The 24,178-nt window shown below is 36.2% G+C and overlaps 1 protein-coding gene across 2 annotated transcripts in view; it reads right to left on the bottom strand.

Annotated features, from left to right (window-relative positions):
* zgc:63972 (protein CutA homolog) overlaps positions 1-23,318 on the bottom strand; it is a 28,406-nt gene extending 5,088 nt beyond the window's left edge. For both annotated transcript variants that reach the window (XM_046839735.1, XM_046839736.1), the window contains exons 1-3: positions 22,891-23,318; positions 9,808-9,956; positions 979-1,038 (exon numbers count right to left, since the gene is read on the bottom strand). In XM_046839735.1, coding sequence (XP_046695691.1) covers positions 979-1,038; positions 9,808-9,956; positions 22,891-22,968 — 287 coding nt within the window. In that variant the 5' untranslated portion in view covers positions 22,969-23,318. The remainder of the gene's footprint in view (positions 1-978; positions 1,039-9,807; positions 9,957-22,890) is intronic.
* Between the last annotated feature and the right edge of the window lie 860 nt (positions 23,319-24,178).

Genomic DNA, 24,178 nt, shown 5'->3' with positions numbered 1-24,178 from the left:
TCTCTTACACACACACACACACACACACACACACACACACACACACACACACACACACTTCACATTTACTTGTGCACTGACCTCATGCGATGCTTCCCCTAAAGACTAAAAACCTGAACACCTTTTTGTATAAATAAATAAAAGTAAACAAAAAAATCCACAAACATAAAATTTGTTCAAACTCAATTTTTGTGTAACTTGTACGTTCATTAGACAATAACAGCTAAGTTATCTATTTAGTTTCTCCAAAGAACCTTATTCTAAAGCATTATACCTTATAACTCAGTCTGCATTAAATGTGTTTGAATTTTTTTGTTGTTGAATAAAACACGCTATGCTCAAGAAATCCTGCAGATAAAACAAACCGCTTGCAGGAAAACAATTGTTAAATGATTTTACACCCAGTACGAGCAGTGCCAAACAGGAAACTTCAGAATGTTTCTGCTGAATAACTCTTCCTGCTGACTAACTGTTCCTACTTAAAATCTCCTTCCTTCTATTATATGTAAAAAAATTTCATATATATATATATATATATATATATATATATATATATATATATATATATATATATATAAAGTTCCACCTGTATTTATGCCAGATAAAAGGCGCCAAATCTTTCCATTATTGCATGCAGTGACAAGTTTGATTTCCAATGGAATAATTACACTCGGCAAAAATATTGCTCATGCACAGATGTAAAAAAAACTACAAAATTTGAAACAATTTGGTTTTAAGTCTTTTCTAAACCTGTTACAGGTTAAAGGCAAAAGAATCTGTCCCGCATCACTTTGGAAGTTGGTTATTCCTGCTGTATATGGTTGAAATGACAATGAAGCTTTGACTTCAAAAAGATTTGACTTGACTTTATAATAGAAAAAGTATGAAAAAGAAAATGTATGAAAAGGCTTTTTGAAGATTGTTAAAAAGTAAATGTATTCTGTAGGATTGTAGAAAATAAAGTCTGTGTGTTCTTACATGGTGGATGTACGGGGAAGAATATTCACACATGCTGCCATCCTTTTCTCCATGATGTATCTGAAAGAGAAACATTTTTATTATTTTTCCACTCAACTCAACCATTCTAACCCTGATCCCTGACAAGTCTTGTTCAGCTCAGTGGGGGCTGCCATATGTTTTGGTCCTGTCTTCATCACCTTCTTCTTCTTTTGGCTTCTCCCATTAGGGGTCACCACAGCGGATCATCCGTCTCCATATCCCCCTGTCCTCTACATCTGCCTCTTTCACACCAACTACCTGCATGTCTTCCTTTACCACATCCAAAAACCATCCTTGGTCTTCCTCTTTTTCTCCTTCCTGGTGGCTCCATCCACAGCATGTCCCTCCTCTGCACATGTCTAAACCATCTATGCCCTCTTTATTGTTTTATTTCTCTTTTGTATTCAGTTGCTATGTTTTTGCTCAGTGATTAACTTGTTTGTGCATACTGTGGTATCCCAGTGTTAAGGCATTGGAATCAACTGCACAAGTTCAAATCCCAGCACCACCAAGCTGCCACTGCTGGGCCCTTAACCTTCATTTGCTCAGTTGTAAGATGCTCTGGATAAGAGCATCTGGCAAAAGCTATAAATGTAAATGTAAATATACTGTGTATATAAAGAAGGCTGCTTCATTGTTTTATTGCCCAGTCCGATCAAATGTGTTTTTCCAAACCTTGTTTCTGCAGTGACTGATTTAAGAGTTACACATTTTCTAGTTTTGACCCGCACCTCTTGTAGGTTGATAAATTAACCATGTTTAATGTTGTCGCCCTTTTCCATCATGAAGCATTCAGGTCAGTGTTTCAAATGTATACACAGTATAATTTGTCCTATTATGGTATTATAACAGATAAAACATATTTCTCATGATAACGAAAGATCTCTGATTTGTGCCATTGTGCTAGCAAAGCCTATCTCACTGTCTCACTCCAAGTCAGTCAGGGACTCAAGTTTTAATATTTGACTCATTTATGTGATAGGAACTTTTACAGTAACTCCATTTCAGCCAAGAATTCACATCAAACATGCAAAATCAAACATAATTATTTGGAAGTGAAAAAATGACACACAAGATCCATTAAGGTTTTTGTTTATCCAAACATGTTTACACTTTGAGGAATATTGATAAATTCCCACATGTTCACGCCACATTTCTTTAGCATAACGTCTATGACACAAAGACAAACGACTGCTCCAGATCAATCATATTTCGCATAGTGTTCATAATCCCCACCTCCCCTTCCTCATGATGAATAAACCCATATAAGCTTTCAAATTCTCTTTTTGTCCAGGAAGGCAAAAAATGTATGATTACACCAATATATTTCCATGTCTAATGAGATTTGGGTAAAAATATTTTCTTGCGCCATGTAATTTGTTGTAAAAGAATAAAGGGTGCTTATAGTATATGAGATATGCTAAGCAGGTGCCTGGGTGACCTATAGAAGGCACACACAAAATACTTCTGCCTCATTATATGTTCAAAATCCACTTTGGTTCATAATTGGAAATCATAAGAAAAAGTCCTGAGGGAAAAATCTATTAAATTAATTAAACAAGAGTATCGCAGTAATTGTATACATTGTCATGCTGATTATGGTTAATACCAGTCTGCGTAATTTTGAATCCTAAAAAGTAAACTGCATTTTAGAAAGTCAGCTTAATAGATCATGGTTATCTGTGTCATCAGAAGGACTCATGAGCACTACCAATGTGATTTTGTAAAGGTCATGAAAAGCAAATGTGTTACAGTATCCCCTAATTTAATCCATCAGATTTGACACAATTTCATCATTATCAGACAGCAAACAGAGAAGGTTAATCCGGAAAACAGAAGGCAGTTGTACTGAAGTTGCTGAGATGCAGATGGCCGTGCATATTACACCGTCTGTGGTCCTACCTGAGCCAATCCACCTCTTAATATCATCAATATGACACCACAGCTATAGAAACCATCAATATTATAGATAAACGCAGTATAACAGAGTGTTGTAGCACAGACAGGAATCTCACACGATGAGAATAAATGCCATTACCAAAGCAAGAATCTCAATGAACACAATACAACAAGTCTCCTTTCACTGCAGCCACAACTGCACTGCCCGCATACATCATCTCTATCAGAACCTTCAACATTAACCTCATAATATGACTCTGGGTTTCTGTGCTTATTCTACAGGAAAGAAAACACAAATACATTTTATGAAAAAAATAAACAACTGTTTTAACTGTTTTGGTTGTCCAAAAAGCCCATCTTGTAAACTTCCATGTAATTGTATCTGTGGCCAAATCAAAAATGTGGAATGTAAAAAAAAAAAAAACAGCTGTTCAATCCGCACAAATATATTTGTATATTTGTATTTGTATATACAGAATAAATGCAATTTGCTGCAGATGCATTTTAATTGCCTTGACCTGCACAAACTCCATCCATCCAATTAAAAGACGTGGAAATGGGATTGCAGTTTGATTAATTAAAGCAACAGCTTCAGGCAACATAGATTTTATGGTAAAAAAAAAAAAGACTGCAGGTGCTCACAGTACTGGCTTTTTTACGGCAACACATAATTTGACAGATGAACTCTGACTGGATAGAAACTCATATACAGACTTTTGGGAATAATTTCATACATATTTATTCATTAAAATATATTAAAATGTAAGTCAGAGATTCTGATTATTAGAGAAGCAGAGAACTCTTTGCTGGGCCCTGACGGTCCGCCAATGTGTATTATTTTTTATTATTTATCATTTTTGCTATTGCAATGAGATGCCAAAATCAAATATTTCAAAAAAGAAAAACTATGGATTGACCCACAATTGAAAATGTATAGTTAACTAATCTATGCCACTAATCTATGTTCTTAAATCTAATCATTTAGGAGTCTGCACTTGTATACCTCTTGATTCTCCTTAGCTAAGAAGAAAGCCTGAACAGTGTGCATCAAACATATATTATATTATACTATATTCAGTCATGTGGATAATTGTACATTTTTTTCGATTCCAAGTTAAATTAGACTGTCATAAAAGGCTGGAAGGAGCATTAGAAAAGCTTTTTTTCCAAATCAATTAAGTTTAACTTTAAAGTGCCACGTTCGCCAATAGATATGCATTAAAAGTTATTAAACATCATATCCTGCTCCTCCAATATTATCCAGTACAGGTGGGCCTCTACTTACGACGGAGATAGGGACCGGAAAACCTGCTGTAAGTCGAAATGTCGTAAGTCGATACAAGTAACTACTCTATGATGCGTTCCGGCGAAGACATATTGTGGAAGATGGTAGAGTGCGATAAGCCAGTTTCACGGGAGATCACGGTCACGGACACGCCGGCTTCGCTTTGTGCAATTTCTCCTTAAGAAAAATTGCTTTTTTGTCCTCTGCTTTTTTTCTCCACTATCAGAAGAAATGTTACTTTTGCGTTTTTCAGCCATGGTAAGATAGTAGCGAACAGTAAAATTTACAACGAGAAACACGAGAACGAATGAGAACACTGAACACGTCTTAACTAGAGGAAGACACGCTAGCGACAAAGCTTTGTGGGTCCATCAACGCATGCCTGCCAGACACCCATTCTTCCCCACTGTTTACCGTGTTAATCTACTGATCGTGTGCAGTTTTTTTTAGCTAAATTTTGATGTTGTTCAATTTTTTATTCTTTGCGTGACTGTCGAATCTCTGAAAATTCGTAAGTCGATATGTCATACATCAGGGTCTGACTGTAAATCATTTTTCATAAAAAAAACATAAATAAACCACTTAATCAGACGTTACCACTTATGCTTAATTAATTTGATGGCTTAAATGTATGCTCAAGTCAATTTCATTTTGTTTCCTGCATTTGCTCGTATTGTCTTGATGATAAAATTACTACTTCAGCAAACATTCTCTATAAATGCTACACAAATTCAGTCTCTTCATTTTGTCCGTAGATGCACCAAATTGAAAAATGTCCACTGCAGGTACCTCACTTCTGAACTGACCATGTTTTGTTTGACCATTTCACACATTTGCAAGTAAAACAAGGTGTAACACTCATGTGTTGTTATAAACTGGTTTATACTGGGGGATAAGCCACGGATTGGTGTGTGTTACAGGATTTTTTAACCACTATGAGGAAGTGAATAAACGAGGCAAAGCGGAGTGCTTTACAATCATGTTTTCAGTGCAAAACTGACTGAATGGGGGATAAAAGTGGGTTCATTCTTAATAATTATTTTGTACATTTGTCATTAGAGCTAGAATTTCATGTACAGAAATAAAGCAGTGCAATAATTGAATTATAATATAGAGTTATTAAAGCAAGAAAGAGAGAGGGTGAGAGAGAGAGAAAGAGAGGGAGAGAGAGAGAGAGAGAGCATGTATGACTGTATGTTACTATGGTTAAAGCTATTTGTAAGGCAGCACATTCATTCAAAATGGTGATTTAACTGGCCAGAGCTTGTTTGAACACACACCCTCTATCCAATCAGAATAAAATATTCAGACAGTATTCAGTAAAACACTGTAATCACTTGTAGTGCTGAGTTGAGCTATTTCTAAAATTCTGAGTATTGGCATACAACTGCATATCTACTCAAAGACATCAGTGTTCTCTCTCTCTCTCTCTCTCTCTCTCTCTCTCTCTCTCTCTCTCTCACATCCCTATCACACATACTCACACCCTCCTTCGAATACAGCTGTGCTATCTAAAAATACAATTATAGTCAAATAAACCTCTACCAACAACATTCTAAACCGTATACAGTGTTGGGCAACGTTACTTTTAAAGGAAACACATTACAATATTGAGTTACTCCCCAAAAAAGTAACTAATTACGTTACTTAGTTACTTTTTATGGAAAGTAATGCGATATATTACTTTTGCGTTACTTTTGCGTTACTTGTATCTCTTTCACGCCTTACAGGTGTAACAGGTGTAATATAGATAATTGCCATTAAGAAATAAGTTATATTAGGGCAAAAGACATGTTTGGGCTGCACACCGGTGATGTGGAGGGAGAACATACCTTTCGCTGTCATCTCATAAAACCTGCAATTCCGTAAATATGACCTCGTCCTCGTCTACATCATTCTCTGCTTCATCATCAGCTGAAACATTCTGAACGCTTTTACAAAGCTTTTACGGCAAAAGTATCTGTAGTGCTGTGCTTTGCATGCAGATGGTTTGCCATCTCTGCTTCTGACCAGCTTCTGTTCCCGCGGCTCGCACGTATGAGTGCGCGATTCTACGTGACTACGTTCATTTTAATTCATTTATTTTTTTATGCAAAATAATTTAACTGAAAAGTAACTCGCATTACTTTTTTTAAAAAGTAACTCAGATAATTATGTGTAAATTTATAAAGTAACGTGCTACTTTACTCGTTACTCCAGAAAAGTAACATTATTACGTAACGCACGTTACTTGTAACGCGTTACCCCAACACTGACCGTATATCACTGTCTAGCCTCACTCAAATAATAAAAGAAATGATTAGATTAACCCAAACCACCAATAATGAGAAAGAACCTCAGTCACATATCATTAACATCATGATGTGTACATTAGTATGCACCTTTGCACACTGCACTAATAAGATTTTTTTACCAAAACAATGCCGGTGATTCCACGTCGGTCGTTTCACTGACAATGAACACAGTGACGCGATACGAATTGTGTTCTCGTGTAAAATTGTATTTCTATTCCTGTGGTTTTCAGTCTGAAATATGTGGGTTGGTTAAAGTCAGTAAGAATGTGATGAAACATCGAGTAATTTTGTAATCACTTTTATAATCATTGTTATGTTTAAGTAAATAACCATTGTCATTATGAAGGATGTGTTAGATAATAGCAATAACATAAATTAGTAATTCATAAGTTATGACATTATGCATGATGTGTGTTATTTATATTATAGTTATAATTATAACTTTATGAAGATGTGTAGTTTAATTATAGTTATATTACAGCATTATGACATATGTGTTAGGTATATTATAGTTTACACCATTACATTTTATACACTCCGTTATACTGTATTATATTTATACCGTATTATAACATTTTGAACAATGTGTATTATTTATATTATAGTTAAATCATAGCATTATAAAAAAATGCGTGTTAGTTACAAATGGCAAAAGGAATGTTTAAATAAACAACTGAGCTGCTCTTGCACTGCTATTATGCGGTTATCTAGGGCAAAAGAAGAAAGGAAGGAAGGAAGGAAGCCCAGTGAAGAGAAAGTCAAAAGATAATGCTTGCCTGGCATCGAAATGGTGATCAGTTAAGTGAAAGTAAAAAATTACGGTGGCATGATATCAAAATATCTGGAAATTACTAAAAATATATAAAAGAGTGTGCTGAAACTGTGGGTTTTTTTGGTTACTTCTTCACACAACCTAAATAGAATTTGGATGCATATACTTGATCAAGATTTAATAGAAGAGGTGCTATCACAGTATCAATAAACTCCGTGTTGAATTAGTGTTGTTTTGTGTTTTAGTCAGGACTGTATTTAAATTTAGCAGTGACCAAAGCTAGCAAAGTACCAATCCAAAATCCGCAATTTGCATGTATCTGCATACACAGTATCAGTTTATATTTTATCTTCAAATGACACTGAAGTAACATATTTTTCCTGCTCATTTGCCCTTGAATGCCCTTGGCATTTACTGTAGTTACAGTTGCTATCATTGTATTGTAGCAGTTTGTGTGATAATTGTGAATTGTGAATCTTTTTACCACTGGTGAATAGTAAAAAGAATAATCAAGCTGCACCAAAATGAGATCAACACTATCTAGAAATAGTTCTAAAAAAAAAAAAAAAAGTAGGTAATAGAATTTCATGATTTTAATTTCTTATTGTTCAAAAATTCAATGTTCTGAAATGTTATTTTGTTTTTGTCGCATAAAATCTCAATTTTCTAAATGACAATGGCAAAAATACAACAAAGTTAATCTGACCTTGTCATGCTTCAGTGGAAATAAAAGTCAGTTTGTTACTTCTATTGCATTTTTCACAATGGACATTGCCTTAAAGCAGCTTTACAGAATTTAAAAGTTAAGGTGAACGATGTGTATTTATCCCTGATGTGCAAGCGACTGTGGCAAGGAAAAACTACCTTAGACCATCTGCCAATCATTATTCAGTCAGACAAGTCTGTTTGGTTCTGATCAGTTTTAGTAGCTTTTATAACTCAATCAGTTTCGATAGAAATTTCGTAGATTTGTCATTGTGAAATACTTGATGACAGACCACAAGTATGACACTGATATTATACATAAACATTACAGTTTTTCTGAGTTGCTTTAGAGCATTTCTCTAATTATCACTAATATTTGCAAACCAGTCAGTGCATTTTTTTTTTAAAACAATTACCGTATTTTCCGGACTATAAGCCGCAACCTTTTTCCCACGCTTTGAACCCCGCGGCTTAAACAATGAAGCGGCTAATTTATGGATTTGTCAAATTCAGTGGGTGCGGTTTATATTTGGGTGCCAGAATTTACGGTAGTACAAACAGCACAACACAATGGATTGCTTGCAAAAGGCTGTACTTTCATTTCCTGTGCTTTTTGTAATTGTTAACAAACAAAACAGTCAAAATGTTTAGCAATGTGGTCAATATGACGGTGCACAGTTTCAGTATTTCCTAATGTAAACGATGGTTTGAAATACAAGGAATGAAAATGCACAAAGCTGAATTTCTTCTATATAGTCTTCTATATGGATTTCAACATCACAAATTTACACATTACTGTATGTGGGATATTGATTGAAAGAGATCGGACAGGATTTACACTTCTACTGCACTGTACTAGTGTTTGTCCTGTTGTAAACTTTTTTTCCAGGAGACTCGGGTATCTTACAGCAGTAGTCTTTATTGCAGATGAGACTGCACATCAGAGTGAACTTAGCATTGTGGTTTTATACACAATTTGGAGGGGGCAGTCCCTCAGAAGGAGAACAAAGCACAGAGGTAAAAAATTAAAACAAAACATTCAAGGGAAGCAGCTGTTTCGACTCTGATAACTATCTCTCTCTCAGACTAGATCATTATCATAAAAATACCGAAAGGTTCCCACCTTAGCTTTGGCATTCCCGAACATCATTGCTTAAATCATAGGTAAATGGTCAATAACACCATCCACCACTTTGTTTTTATATAATCATGTAATTTATTAAGAATGTTAAGTAATGGAGACTGTGTTAGAAAAGATAAGAAAAGAGTGCAGGCAGGATGGAGTGGGTGGAGAAGAGTTACAGGAGTGATTTGTGATAGGAGGGTATCTGCGAGAGTGAAAGGGAAAGTTTATAGGACTGTGGGAGGTGTGATTGAGATGGTTTGGACATGTGCAGAGGAGGGACATGGGGTATATCGGTAGGAGAATGATAAGGATGGAGCCACCAGGAAGGAGGTAAAGAGGAAGGCCTAGATGTTTTGGGGGTTAAGACTGTTCAGGTGAGAACCTGGATAATCTATTTTGGTCAACATGACAACAATTGATGCGGTAGGAAACAGCAGACTATTGTACACAATCAATTAAATGAATGTACTAAAGCATTTGGCGAATTGTTGAAAGCAACAAAAAATGTTTTTATGATGTGCACTGAAGTGACTACAGGATGTGGAGGCTGAACAAGCAGTTCTGATAAGTACAGTAAATGTTTGATTTTTGTTTATGAATAAAGTGAATAAATTTAACATGACACTGTGTATAAAGAGTGCTAGTATTTGGTAAAGGTCATATACATGTGAATATGAGTGTGTGTATCTGTGTGTGTGTGTGTGTGTGTGTGTGTGTGTGTGTATACCTGGCAACATCTCTAGCAGTCTGCTCAGTGGGACAGTTAATGAGCAATACAGAATGATGTCCAGCAGCATAACTGCCACTCAGCTCTGTGTACAGCTGAACCGCCAACATCGATATCACTGGGTACAGCAACATGCTCAGGATCACACTCTAAAACAAATTACACCCAAAGGTTATCAAGCAAATTGTCCAGGTTAGTAATTTATCAAAACATCTTACAATAGTTCCAGTAACCGGTTTTTGGAGTTGTTCAGGGCTTTTGTTTATTATAAAAACATAGGGGTTATATCTCTTGTGTTTCCTGCTATTATGTGTATACGGGGGGGATTATATGTTTACTGTAGATACTTTATGAATGGCAAATAACAAACAAACATAAATTGTCCACATAGTAAAGTATAAATTCTTACATTAAATATAAGTAAAAGAATAGTAATAATAATAATTGACTGTGTTTAGTTTCTCAGCACTGTTAAATGGAATCCCCTTTATCAAGCACCTGTCAATAATGACATCGTATCCATCTGTTTAATAGCCAGATGATGTGTGTTATTCCCTCATTATTCAATGTACTGTGCATGTAAGCAAATTAAAGGCCTAATAGAATACAAAAGGTAACACATCTAGAACCACATCTAAAACACATCTAGAACCACATCATAGGGACAGATGAGAGAAGGAAAGCTGATCACCCGCACACCTTAACATCATTTCTATTTCCGTTCAAATGGATATTCGGTGCACCCAGATGGGAATGTCTTCACTTTTGAGTATGTTACTCTCAAGGATTTTCCCTTATTCCATCTTAGGGAGTTTTTCCCTGCCACAGCTACCACCTTGCTCATTAGGGACAATCTTACACTTACACTAAATAAAGAACATTCTTATTTATTCTTTCTTACTGCATTATCTGTGTAAAGCTGCTTTGAGACAATGTCTATTGAGCTCTATACAAATAAAAGTTTATTGAAATTAATTGAAAGAAAATAAGCAGGAGACAAGGAGAGCAGATTGTTTAAAATTATTTTTTTTTAAAAGGAAAAAAGATTATAGAAAAGAAAAAGAAACTGCTCATGATCCACATGTATGAACCCATACAGAATTCCAGGAATATTTCTTTATATAACACATCATTTATTTTATTTTGGAATAAATCAGAACTAGAATTTTGCAACGTTACATTCTTGCTGGTATGTTTCAAGTTTATACAGCAGCCACCTATTTCCGCAAGCAAAGTGTTTTCTGTGGTAGACTAACAACCCCTTTTGTACAAACCAAACAAACAGGCAAGACATATTAGTTACTCACCACCAAGTGCTTCCCTCAAGATTTTGCTTCTATAAGAAGTTCTGCTAAAAGCTAGTGTATTGCTATACAGAGAAGCAATGAAATTGCAAAAAAAATAAATATTCTGTAAGTTGTGGGCAGAAAAGTGTACAAAAAAGATTCAAGATGTACTAATTCTATTAAGTAACCAATTATGGCTGAAATAAATATGCATAATTTAGGACAAAAATCATTAAAAGTACCCATGATAAAGAATCTCACTAAACTCTATAAAAAACTTCAATCAAGCTGGTCCTCTTTCTCATGCTACCAGGTGATCAGCTGATCATTAAAGTGACAAAAAAAGGTTTCTCACACCTGATCATACTTTCAGACTTACACCAGACTGTTAATTAAATCATAGGTAATAAGGATTGTATTGAAATAAAATGAATAAAAGGACCACCTCAGTCAAATGTTTGCATATGGGTAAAAAAATGCGACTCAAGACAAATACAGTCACAAGGTTTCTATGTTCTAGGTTCAGGTGCTATCAGGTATGCTGAGAAATTAAAATCTTTCCTAGCCATATGTCTTCCAAATTTGTTCATACTTAAGACTTTAATGCCTTCGACAAACAAAAATAAGAATGTATGGAACTCATGGCTGCATTTGGAAGGTTGCCGTAGACTTTAACAAGAGAAATGGCAAGCTCACCACAAAACATGACACTTATAAGAGGAAGTGGTGCAGACCAACCAAAGAATGAAACTTCACAAAAATCTACCAATGAATGCATAGCCCCCAGCTATGATGACAGCTTGTAGGGACACATTGTATAGTGCAGTACTGACCACAGATTTATTAAAGAAGAGTGTCATTATATTTTTTCATACAAATATTCACTGATCTTATGGCTAGTTGTTGAGGTGCAGAAAGTGCACTGTACCAGAGTGGAAGATGTCTACACATGTTGTTACGCTGCAGTTTCCCATCAATGGAAATAAGCAGCCCAAACCTGCTCTGGCATGACAGTACACCTCTGCACACCACAAGCTACAGGAAACATGATTTGTCTAGGTTGAAGTGTAAGAACTCAAAATCCTGACAACAAACCCTTTCAAAAAACTTGAAATGAGATGAACTTGCCTTTTTACAATTTTTATCCCATGTTGGATTATGGCACAACATAGAGTAAAATGTTCACTAATATAAATAACATTATATAAATTTTTTATAGGAATGGAAGTTTTAGCTTATATTATAGTTTAAATATATATATATATATATATATATATATATATATATATATATATATATATATATATATATATTAGGGGTGTGCATCTTCATAACTGAGGGTTCACATGCATAGCCAAGTATGAAACATTAACGATACATATGAAGCGGCTACCAATGCGATATGATATGATTCACCCCTATTACAATGCAGTGCAATCCGACTTTGACAAAACACAATGCGATTCAATGCAATACGATAGAAACAAATTGTACGTTGTGGAATTCAGTATGGTACAGATAGTTTCTTTTAATTCATTGGTTCAGACAGACAGCAAATCATTCATGGCTGCATTTGAAAAATTTTAATAGATATAATCTCACCACACAGCATGACACTTTTGCTAAAATTAGTAAGGAAGGGGAAGTGGTGCAGACCAATCAAACAATGAACAAACATCTGCTAATAAATGCAGAAATGAGGTGCTGTCATACATAGCACTTAGCTATGACAGCTTGTAGGGACACATTGTATAGTGCAGTACTGACCACAATTTTATTCATTATGAGTGTTATTTTTAGATTTTCATACAAATATCCATTGATCCTATGGCTAATTGATGGCAATGACTAATGATGAATCTTGCCATATATATGTACATAGCAGTTTTCAGCCAATGACCCTGCTTCAGAGACATTATAAGCTACATCATCTCCCAGCTCTGTAGGAAATCAACAACTGGTTGATGACCTTAGTGAGATTTACTGTAGATTTGAAACCCCTAGTCTCACACCTAACACCAATTCTGACCATCTCACCACTCAACCATCAACTCTTTAAGCAGCCCCCCTCTCCCCTACTTCTTATACTTCAGATCAGTGAAAATGATGTGCAGCAGGAAAATAAAAAATAAGAAAAGCACCAAGACTAGGCAGAGTTTTAGCAGCCTGTCTAAGAACGTTTGCAGACCAGCTGGAGTCCATCTTTTCACGATTCTTTAACAGATAATCACTGGAACCTTTGTGAAGTTCCTGCGTGCTTTAAATGTTCCACCATCATCCCCATCCCAAAGAAACCAAAAATCACTGGACACAATGACTACAGACCTAACATTTGTGGTCATGAAGTCATTTGAGAGACTGGTTTTGGCTTATCTGAAGGACATTCTTGGATTCTTGCTGGACCCCCTGCAGTTTACTTACCGAGCAAATAGGCCTGTGGTGATGCGGTGACTGCACTTCATTCTGCACTATCTGCACAAACTGGGGACTTATGTAAGGATAATTTTCGTGGACTTCAGTTCGGCCTTCAGCACCATTAACCCAACTCTCCTTCAGACCAAACTAACCCAGCACTCGGTTTCTAGCTCTACTTGTCAGTGGAGCACCAGCCTTCTGACAGCTAGGCAACAGCTAGTAAAACTGGGGAAATTTATGTCAAACATCCAAACTATCAGCACTGGTGCCCCCAGGGATGTTTTCTCTCCGCACTGCTCTTCTTTACACCAACAACTGCACCTCCACAGACCCCTCTGTCAAGCTCCTGAAGTTTACAGATGACACTACAGTCATCTGACAGCTGGAACCAAATTCCTTGAGTGTGTCAACACACTTGGCCAATAAACCTGATTCTGATTTTGATTCTGATCTGCCTCATTGATGACGGTGATGAATCTGCATATAGAAGCGAGGTTCAGCATATGGCTGCCTGGTGCAGTCATAACAACCTGGAGCTTAACACACTCCAAACAGTGGAGATGATTGTGGATTTCAGGAGAAAACCCCCTGCAATCTCCCCACATACCATTATGAACAGCACTGTGGCAGCAGTAAAGTCATTCAGGCTCTTGGGCACCACTATCTCTCAAGGCCTTAAGATGGACAATCACATCAACTCCATTGTTAAAAAGGCCCAACTGAGGATTTACTTTCTTCACCAGCTGAGGAAGTTGAACCTGCTATATGAGCTGCTTCTACTCAGCCATCATCAAGTCTGTCCGTGCACTTCTATAACCGTCTGGTTTAGCTCAGCTACACAATCAGACATCAGAAGACTACAGAGGATGGTTTGAACGGCTGAAAGGATTATAGGTGCTCCCTTGCCCACTCTATAGGAAACTATATACATCCAGAGTGAAAAAATGGCTCAGAAAATTACTTATCTAAATCTTTACTTTTCTGTGCAATAATACTCTTTCTTTGTCTTCTTTTTAAAAAAATGTGAAATAACTTTTATTCTTTTTTATTTATTTTGCTTTTTTATATATCCATTTTATAAGAAAAATGTGCAAGTTGAAGCTTCTGTCACCAAAACAAATTCCTTATAAGTGCAAACATACTTAGAAATAAAGTATTATTATATTTTAGAAGTAAAATATTATAAAGTATATAATAGAGATAGAGAGAAAGAGGAAGTGAGAAAAAGAGAAATTAGTACAGTTTTCCTGATCAGTAGTCCTGATTTCTTATTTTTGTGCATGTTTGTCACAATTTAATTTTTCAGATCATCAAACTAATTTAAATATTAGTAAAAGATAACACAAGTGAACACAACATGCAGTTTTCAATAAAGGTTTTTCTTATAGAGGGAAAACAAAATACAAAACTACTTGGCCCTTTGTGTAAAAGTGTTTGCCCTCTAAACCTAATAACTGGTTGGGCCGCACTTAGCAGCAACAACTGCAATCAAGCATTTGCGATAACTTGTAATGAGTCTGTTACAGCGCTGTGGAGAAATTTTGGTCACTCATCTATGCAGAATTGTTTTAATTTAGCCATCTATTGGAGAGTTTTCAAGCATGAACCGCCTTTTTATGGTCATGAAACAGCATCTCAATAGGATTCAGGTCAGGACTTTGACAAGCTCACTCCAAAGTCTTCATTTTGTTTTTCCAAATACAGTTGTGTTCAAAATTATTCAACCCCCACTGAAATTGATTGTTTTGGTCGGTTTGACATTGATTATGATCATTCAGTCATCCTGCTTACAATTAAATCAAAGAGGCACGTGTAGGTCAGACAAATATAACATAACATTTATAATGAAATAACCACAAATGTCTTTTCTGAGCTCACATCATTATCAGTTTTATTCAACCCCCAAGTGACATTCAATCTTAGTACTTAGTACAACATCCTTTTACAGTTATAACAGCTTTTAAACGTGAAGCATAGCTTGACACAAGTGTCTTGCAGCGATCTACGGGTATCTTCGCCCATTCATCATGGGCAAAAGCCTCCAGTTCAGTCACATTCTTAGGCTTGCGCACTGCAACTGCTTTCTTTAAGTCCCACCAGAGGTTCTCAATCGGATTTAAGTCTGGTGACTGCGATGGCCACTTCAAAATGTTCCAGCCTTTAATCTGCAACCATGCTCTAGTGGACTTGGAGGTATGCTTGGGATCATTGTCCTGTTGAAAGGTCCAACGTCTTCCAAGCCTCAGGTTTGTGACGGACTGCATCACATTGTCATCCAATATCTCCTGGTACTGAAGAGAATTCATGGTACCTTGCACACTCTGAAGCTTCCCAGTACCTGCAGAAGCAAAACAGCCCCAAAGCATGATTGACCCCCCGCCATGCTTCACAGTAGGCAAGGTGTTCTTTTCTTCATAGGCCTTGTTCTTCCTCCTCCAAACATAGCGTTGATCCATGGGCCCAAACAGTTCTAATTTTGTTTCATCAGTCCACAGAACACTATCCCAAAACTTCTGTGGTTTGTCCACATGACTTTTGGCATACTGCAGTCGACTCTTCTTATTCTTTGGGGACAGCAAGGGGGTGCGCCTGGGAGTTCTGGCATGGAGGCCTTCATTACGCAGGGTGCGCCGTATTGTCTGAGCAGAAACTTCAGTACCCACATCTGACAAATCTTTTCTCAGTTCCTCAGCAGTCACACGGGACTTTTCTCCACTCTACGCTTCAGGTAGCGCACAGCAGTCAAGTCAGCATCTTCTTTCTGCCACGACCAGGTAGTGTTTCAACAGTGCCCTTTGCCTTGAATTTGCGAATGATGCTTCCTATGGTGTCTCTTGGTATGTTTAACATCTTTGCAATCTTCTTATAGCCATTGCCCTTCCTGTGAAGAGTAATCACCTGTTCTCTTGTCTTCCTGGACCATTCTCTTGACCTCACCATGTTTGTAACCACACCAGTAAATGTCTAGAAGGAGCTGAGTATCACAGTCATTTTAAAGCTGCCTAATTGGTGCTTATTAGGCTTTATTGCTGCTCCCTGATATCCACAGGTGTTTTCAATACCTGATTGAAAACACTTCACTGAACCTCTGTTCTTCAGAGTGGTAGTCTTTAAGGGGTTGAATAATTATGTCAATGAAGATTTCACAAAAGAAACATTTACTACTGTATTACAAAACTAATTGATGTCATTTTAGTTGCATATGGTTCTTTAAGAAGTCCTTGTAGGATTTCATTCTGAATACAATTACAAATGTACACTAAATTCCCTAAAACCATTTACAGCATTGGGGGTTGAATAATTTTGAACACAACTGTATATAGTGTGATTTGACACTACATTGGGGTTGTAACATTGCTGACACTAGAGCAGTATAGTGTATACAAAAAAATATAAAACAGCTAAATCTTAAAGGGGAAGTTCAACAAACACATCTGGACGTGACAATGAGATGTTCACAAACGTTTGGCCATATACATGTTAGGTATAATTTGTTGGAAATGTATATCCATGTTGAAGTCTAATTACATAAAATAAATACAGACAACCATAAATAAAAACCCATGTTGTAATAGCATTAGGAGACGGGACACAATCGTGGCGTCCTAACTGGTAATGATGCCGAAATTCCCTTTTCGCAGAACTCAAAATTACCATTCTTATAAAATGCTTTAACATTGAACGCTCATTACATTATTATTTGTTATAAAGCTGCATAAATCCAAAAAAGTGACTCTACAACTCATATTGTACAGTACAGTTATTGTGTGTATACTCTGCTATTACATGCAGTTTTGCATATAGTACATACTAGATATCATTATATTTATATGTATTTATATTTTGTTAAATACAGGGGAAGTGGTAGCTCAGTGATTAAGGTTCTGGGGTACAGATCGGCAGGTCGGGAGTTCGAACCCCAGCATTGACAAGTCACCACTCTTGGGCAAGGACCTTACAGTAACGCTCTGTTCTCCAGAAAGGCTGACCCTGCTCTCTGACCCCAGCTTCTCAACATCAAGAACACTCAACATCAAAACACTGAGAAATCACAAACTGTGCTTGCTTTATAAATATATCTTAAAAGGAGAAAATCCTGACAAGTTCACATATCGAGGGAGTGAATGAATGAATGAAGGATGGAAGGAATAGAGACATTTGTTTGTATGTTGAAATAAGTAGAACTGTTGTGTAGACCATATCTTTAGAAAATTAAATAATAAATGTGTAACACACACACACACACACACACACACACACACATAAACACACACACACACTCTTTCATACAAATCTGTATTAAACATATGGGATTCAACAAATGCAAACTATTTGAATTAAGTTTTCCAGTTATTTAATTTTATTTAATTAATTTAATCTGTGCCAATTTAATTGATTACTCAATTTAATCAATATAATAAAAAATGTGTAGAGTTTATTTGATTTACTTTTTAAATCTTTTATAAAATATTATAAAATATAATTTTATATATTATTTTAACAAGCAGGCATTTTTATTTCAAATTGTTTAAAAAATGTTAACTGTTGATGTTCACAAATGTTAATAAAAATCTGCGTTAATAAAAAACAACAAGCAATTTTATGTTTTGCATTTCTTCCCCCCGAACCGTACCAAAATGAAACGAAACCATGAGTTAAAAAAAAAGTACTGAACTGTAAATGTTGTGAACCTTTACACCCCTAATATATATACACACACACACACACACACACACACACACACACACACACACACACACACACACAAACACACATATATATACTTATACACATTATCTCACATTTTACCATTTTATTATTTCTTCTCAAAGGACAATACTACAGAAATGAAACTGGATATATATTTTTATATATTTTAGAGAAGTCAATGTATAGATTAACTGTCCTCTAAAAAAAACCTAACATACAGCCATTATTGTCAAAATTGCTGGCATCAAAAGGAAGTGCACCCTAAGTGATAACAGCTTTGCGTCGTGCAACCATGCAAAACCTCATGTCCTATTCATCATGTTCATCATGCTTAACAGGATCGTACAACTTTGAGCATGTAAATATTCAGTGCTTTGAGTACAAATCTCTATTACCGACCTCTTATGTTCAACATGGCACCTCATGGCAAGAACTCTCTGAGGATTTGAGAGTTGCAGTTGTGCTCGCCACAAAGATGGCAGAGGCTTTAAGAAGATCGGTAACACTCTGAATGAGTTTCAGTACAGTGGCCAAGGTCATGCAGAGGTTTCCCAAGAAGGGTTCCACTAGAAACAGGCCTTTCAAAGGTCGATCAAAGAAGTTGAGTCCTCGTGCTGTGTATCAAGTGCAGAAGCTGCCTTCAAAAACAGATGCATGAGTACTGCAGCATTGCTTTAGAGGTTGCAGAAGCTGAAGGGCCACTTGTCAGTGGAGAAGCACTATGTGTCTAACAGCCAGCAGCTCCGTGATGTCATTATAGAGGAGTGGAAGAGGATCCCAGCAACAACCTGTGCAGCTCTGATGAATTCCATGCCCAGGAGTATTAAGATAACAATGGTGCTCACACAAAATATTGACACTTTGGACACAGTTTTGACATGTTCACATTTGCTGCCAGCTATTTTGACAATAATAAATCTGTACTGCAATACAAGCTGCACATTGGCTTCTCTAAAATATATCCAAGTTTAATTCCTATTCTGTGTCCCTTAAGAAGATATAAAAAAAAATGTTGCTAAAATGTGAGGGGTGTACTCACTTTTGTAAGATACTGTATATATATATATATGTATGCACATCCTATTATATATATGTGTGTGACACAACACAATGTGATTCACTGCAATACTATGCAAAAAATTTATGATATGCAAATCATTATGGTACAGACAGTTTTATTTCTTTGGCTCAGACAGACAGCAAATTATAAATTTACTAAAGTGTCTTCTGACTTCTTACACATGGCCTTTTACAAACAGGTCTTTGTAGATTAAACAGACGTTTCCTGTTCTATTTCCAAGAAGATGCAGCCCTACCTCTGCCATGTATATATTCTATAAGACTCTCAGGACATGCCTCGCTCTCCATAATGTTGTGATATGCAGCGATGGGCAGTTTTTATGATTTATTTCAAATACGTATTTCAAATATAAAATAGGGTTTTGTAATGTGTATTTGATAGGGTTGATGAAAATGGCTTCATATTTTGTATCAAAATACTTTAGTGTTTCGTATTTTTGTAGTTTTTAAATACTGTAAAATACTTTGGAAGAAGTCCACATGATGACATAAAAATGTGGCCTCTGATTGGTGCCTTCATCTGGGAGATCACAGGGAAAGGTATGTGAATATTTGATCTGTTAACTGGTTGCATATGTCAGATTTCAAACAATTTTTGAAAAGATTAAATAGGCCAATTGATGGAAGGTTTGCGAATAAATGTTATCCTCCCTTATCCCTGATTATTTTTTAAATACAAAAAATACATAGTGTTGCTGCTGTATTTTGTAGTTTATTTTGATACACTTGAAGTTAAGGTATATGGTATTTTATTTTAAAATACATTTTGATGAATCTTCGGCCGAATCTACTGATACGTCATATTCACTTAGCAACAGTTTGGCAAGGAGAAATCAATCTTCATATAAAATATTGGTCACAAATGATTGGTCACTTTATAAATAATAAAAGTATAACATATCTACTAATAATTAAATATAAATACATGTTTTTTTTATTATTATTGCAAATGTGTAAAAAAAATGATGAATTGTGAAATGCACAATTTCTTAAATCATATTTCTTAAATTCTTATATATATATATATATATATATATATATATATATATATATATATATATATATATATATACAGTAAGGAAAATAAGTATTTGAACACCCTGCTATTTTGCAAGTTCTCCCACTTAGAAATCATGGAGGGGTCTGAAATTGTCATCGTAGGTGCATGTCCACCGTGAGAGACATAATCTAAAAAAAAAATCCAGAAATCACACTGTATGATTTTTAAACTATTTATTTGTATGATACAGCTGCAAATAAGTATTTGAACACCTGAGAAAGTCAATGTTAATATTTGGTACAGTAGCCTTTGTTTGCAATTACAGAGGTCAAACGTTTCCTGTAGTTTTTCACTAGGTTTGCACACACTGCAGGAGGGATTTTGGCCCCCTCCTCCACAAAGATCTTCTCTAGATCAGTCAGGTTTCTGGCCTGTTGCTGAAAAACACGGAGTTTGAGCTCCCTTCAAAGATTCTCTATTGGGTTTAGGTCTGGAGACTGGCTAGGCCACGCCAGAACCTTGATATGCTTCTTACAGAGCCACTCCTTGGTTATCCTGGCTGTGTGCTTCGGGTCATTGTCATGTTGGAAGACCCACCCTTGACCCATCTTCAATGCTCTAACTGAGGGAAGGAGGTTGTTCCCCAAAATCTCGCAATACATGGCCCCGGTCATCTTCTCCTTAATACAGTGCAGTCGCCCTGTCCCATGTGCAGAAAAACACCCCCAAAGCATGATGCTACCACCCCCATGCTTCACAGTAGGGATGGTGTTCTTGGGATGGTACTCATCATTCTTCTTCCTCCAAACACGTTTAGTGGAATTATGACCCAAAAGTTCTATTTTGGTCTCATCTGACCACATGACTTTCTCCCATGACTCCTCTGGATCATCCAAATGGTCATTGGCAAACTTAAGACGTGCCTGGACATGTGCTGGTTTAAGCAGGGGAACCTTCCGTGCCATGCATGATTTCAAACCATGACGTCTTAGTGTATTACCAACAGTAACCTTGGAAGCGGTGGTCCCAGCTCTTTTCAGGTCATTGACCAGCTCCTCCTGTAGTTCTGGGCTGATTTCTCACCTTCCTTAGGATCATTGAGACCCCACAAGGTGAGATCTTGCATGGAGCCCCAGTCCGAGGGAGATTGACAGTCATGTTTAGCTTCTTCCATTTTCTAATGATTGCTCCAACAGTGGACCTTTTTCACCAAGCTGCTTGGCAATTTCCTGTAGCCCTTTCCAGCCTTGTGGAGGTGTACAATTTTGTCTCTAGTGTCTTTGGACAGCTCTTTGGTCTTGGCCATGTTAGTAGTTGGATTCTTACTTATTGTATGGGGTGGACAGGTGTCTTTATGCAGCTAACGACCTCAAACAGGTGCATCTAATTTAGGATAATAAATGTAGTGGAGGTGGACATTTTAAAGGCAGACTAACAGGTCTTTGAGGGTCAGAATTCTAGCTGATAGACAGGTGTTCAAATACTTATTTGCAGCTGTATCATACAAATAAATAGTTTAAAAATCATATATTGTGATTTCTGGATTTTTTTTTAGATTATGTCTCTCACAGTGGACATGCACCTACGATGACAATTTCAGACCCCTTCATGATTTCTAAGTGGAAGAACTTGCAAAATAGCAGGGTGTTCAAATACTTATTTTTCTCACTGTATATATATATATATATATATATATATATATATATATATATATATATATATATATATATATATATATATATTATTCCCCTTATTTATCACGTTGACTATGTTTCAAAACCGCCCGCAATAAACAGACACCACCCCAAAATGCTATTTTATGTGTACAATACTGTAAATAATTATTATATTTTAATTAATAAATATAATTATTTCAACATAAAAATCCATAAAAACAATTTACTATATGTTTTTTGGTCTATCGTGCTATCCGCGAGAGCTAAAGAAATGAGGGAAATGAAAATTAAATTAAATGAAAATCAGCAAAACAAATGAGTGGAAAATGCAATTCCGCAAAATTCGAACCGCGGTAAAGCATGGGATTACAGTATATATTTTCATCTCACAAAATAATATTAAACAGCAAAATGGGGGCTAAATCTTAAAGAGAATGTTCAACATGACAATGAGGTGTTCACAAATGCTTGGCCATACAGTGTATTTACATCGCTATATGCTGTTATAATTTGGTTACATTTTCAAGACATGCCTTGGTCTCCATAGGCCTAGTTTTTTTTTCCTTTTTTATTAACACTCATTTTTTAATCACTCGCCATCGTTATCTTATCAAGCCTGACTTTTGGGGATTTCTCTGTATCTTTTGACTTTTTAATCATAATTACATAATTATAATGTTATACATTCTTGAGAGTAGATACTAACAATTAACATTGTTTATTCAAATATATTGTTTATATATGACATGATAAAATAATAATAATAATAATAATAATAATAATAATAATATATTATCTCTCTATATATTAATAACAACCATCTTCATCACCATCTCTGAACAGAACTGCACAGGACCTAACAGTCTCTCAGACTCTATTCAATCCTGCATGATGAATGTTTCTGAAAGTCACTTACCCAGAATATGACAAGTCGATGTCTGTTCATGCCGCGTGAAACATGATCTGGGTGACACCGCGAATAAAACCAGTCCATTCCGAGCTCTTTAGCGACACGCCCGAGGAACCTGTTAACCCTCCAACTGCGGATTAAACTTTATATAAACAGTCTGGCACCAGATGTTCACTACCGAAACAGAGACACGTCCAGGAGTTGACAGTCCCGCACTGACTCCCAGGTGGACCAGAGGCGAGTCGAAGCTGATTGGATCGCGGGCAAAAGCCGGAAGTTAAAGCGCAGCACTTTTCAAATCACAAAAGCTCAGCCGAGTGGTTTACTCCCTGACTATAACCTTTATTTCTGCAGACCAAACACACGTGTCTGAGCCAATTTAGTGTGTCAAATCAAGCGATCACATTCGGACAGAGGTTCTAGTGTCAGTCGTGTCTGACGGATTTGTTGGAGTGCGACTCTATTAAGAACACGTGTAGCCTTATATAAAGTCATGAAAGCTCAAGGGTTGAATCTATTATTCTTATCACAATGACGGAGAAATCTGATCTCTGTGACTTTGACCTTGAGGTGTGTGTGTGTGTGTGTGTGACAAGCATGTGAAAAAGATATGTCTCATACATATTAAATTATCTTACATTAAAAGAAAAAATGTCATTTTTTAATGACAAAAACTAAAATATCACATGTACATAAGTATTCAGAGCCTTTACTCAGTACTTACTACTTACTTATTTGAAGCACCAATATCTCAAGCCTTTTTGAGTATGATGCAACAAGCTTTGCACACATGTATTGGTGGATTTCCTCTCAAGCTTGGTCAGGTTGGATGGGGACTGTCCTTGGACAGCCACTTTTGGGTCTCTCCAGAGATGTGGATTTAAGTCAGGGCTATAGGACATTTACACAGTCGTCCCTAAGCCACTCCGTGTCTGACTGAATAGGGTTGTTGTAGGAACGTGAACCTTCAGCCCAACCTTGAGCGCTGTGGCAGATTTTGGTGCTTGATTTAAGATTTCGCTGTAGTTTATTATAATATATTATATATATATATATATATATATATATATATATATATATATATATATATATATATATACACACACACACACACACACACACACACACACACACACACACACACACTCCTTTACTTTTGTTTAAGTGAACTGTTTGTTGAACATATGAACCATATTCAAAGTTCAAATCATTCAACATGTGTTGAGTGATCTCATAGTAAGTTATTTATCTATTTGTTTCTTTTTTTTCTCATTAACTGAGATCTTTTAAAGAC

The sequence above is a fragment of the Silurus meridionalis genome, chromosome 25 (assembly GCF_014805685.1).
Source record: "Silurus meridionalis isolate SWU-2019-XX chromosome 25, ASM1480568v1, whole genome shotgun sequence".
Classification (NCBI taxonomy): domain Eukaryota; kingdom Metazoa; phylum Chordata; class Actinopteri; order Siluriformes; family Siluridae; genus Silurus; species Silurus meridionalis.
The sequence above is the reverse complement of the archived record's forward strand: the minus strand, read 5'-3'. Positions and strand labels throughout refer to the sequence as shown.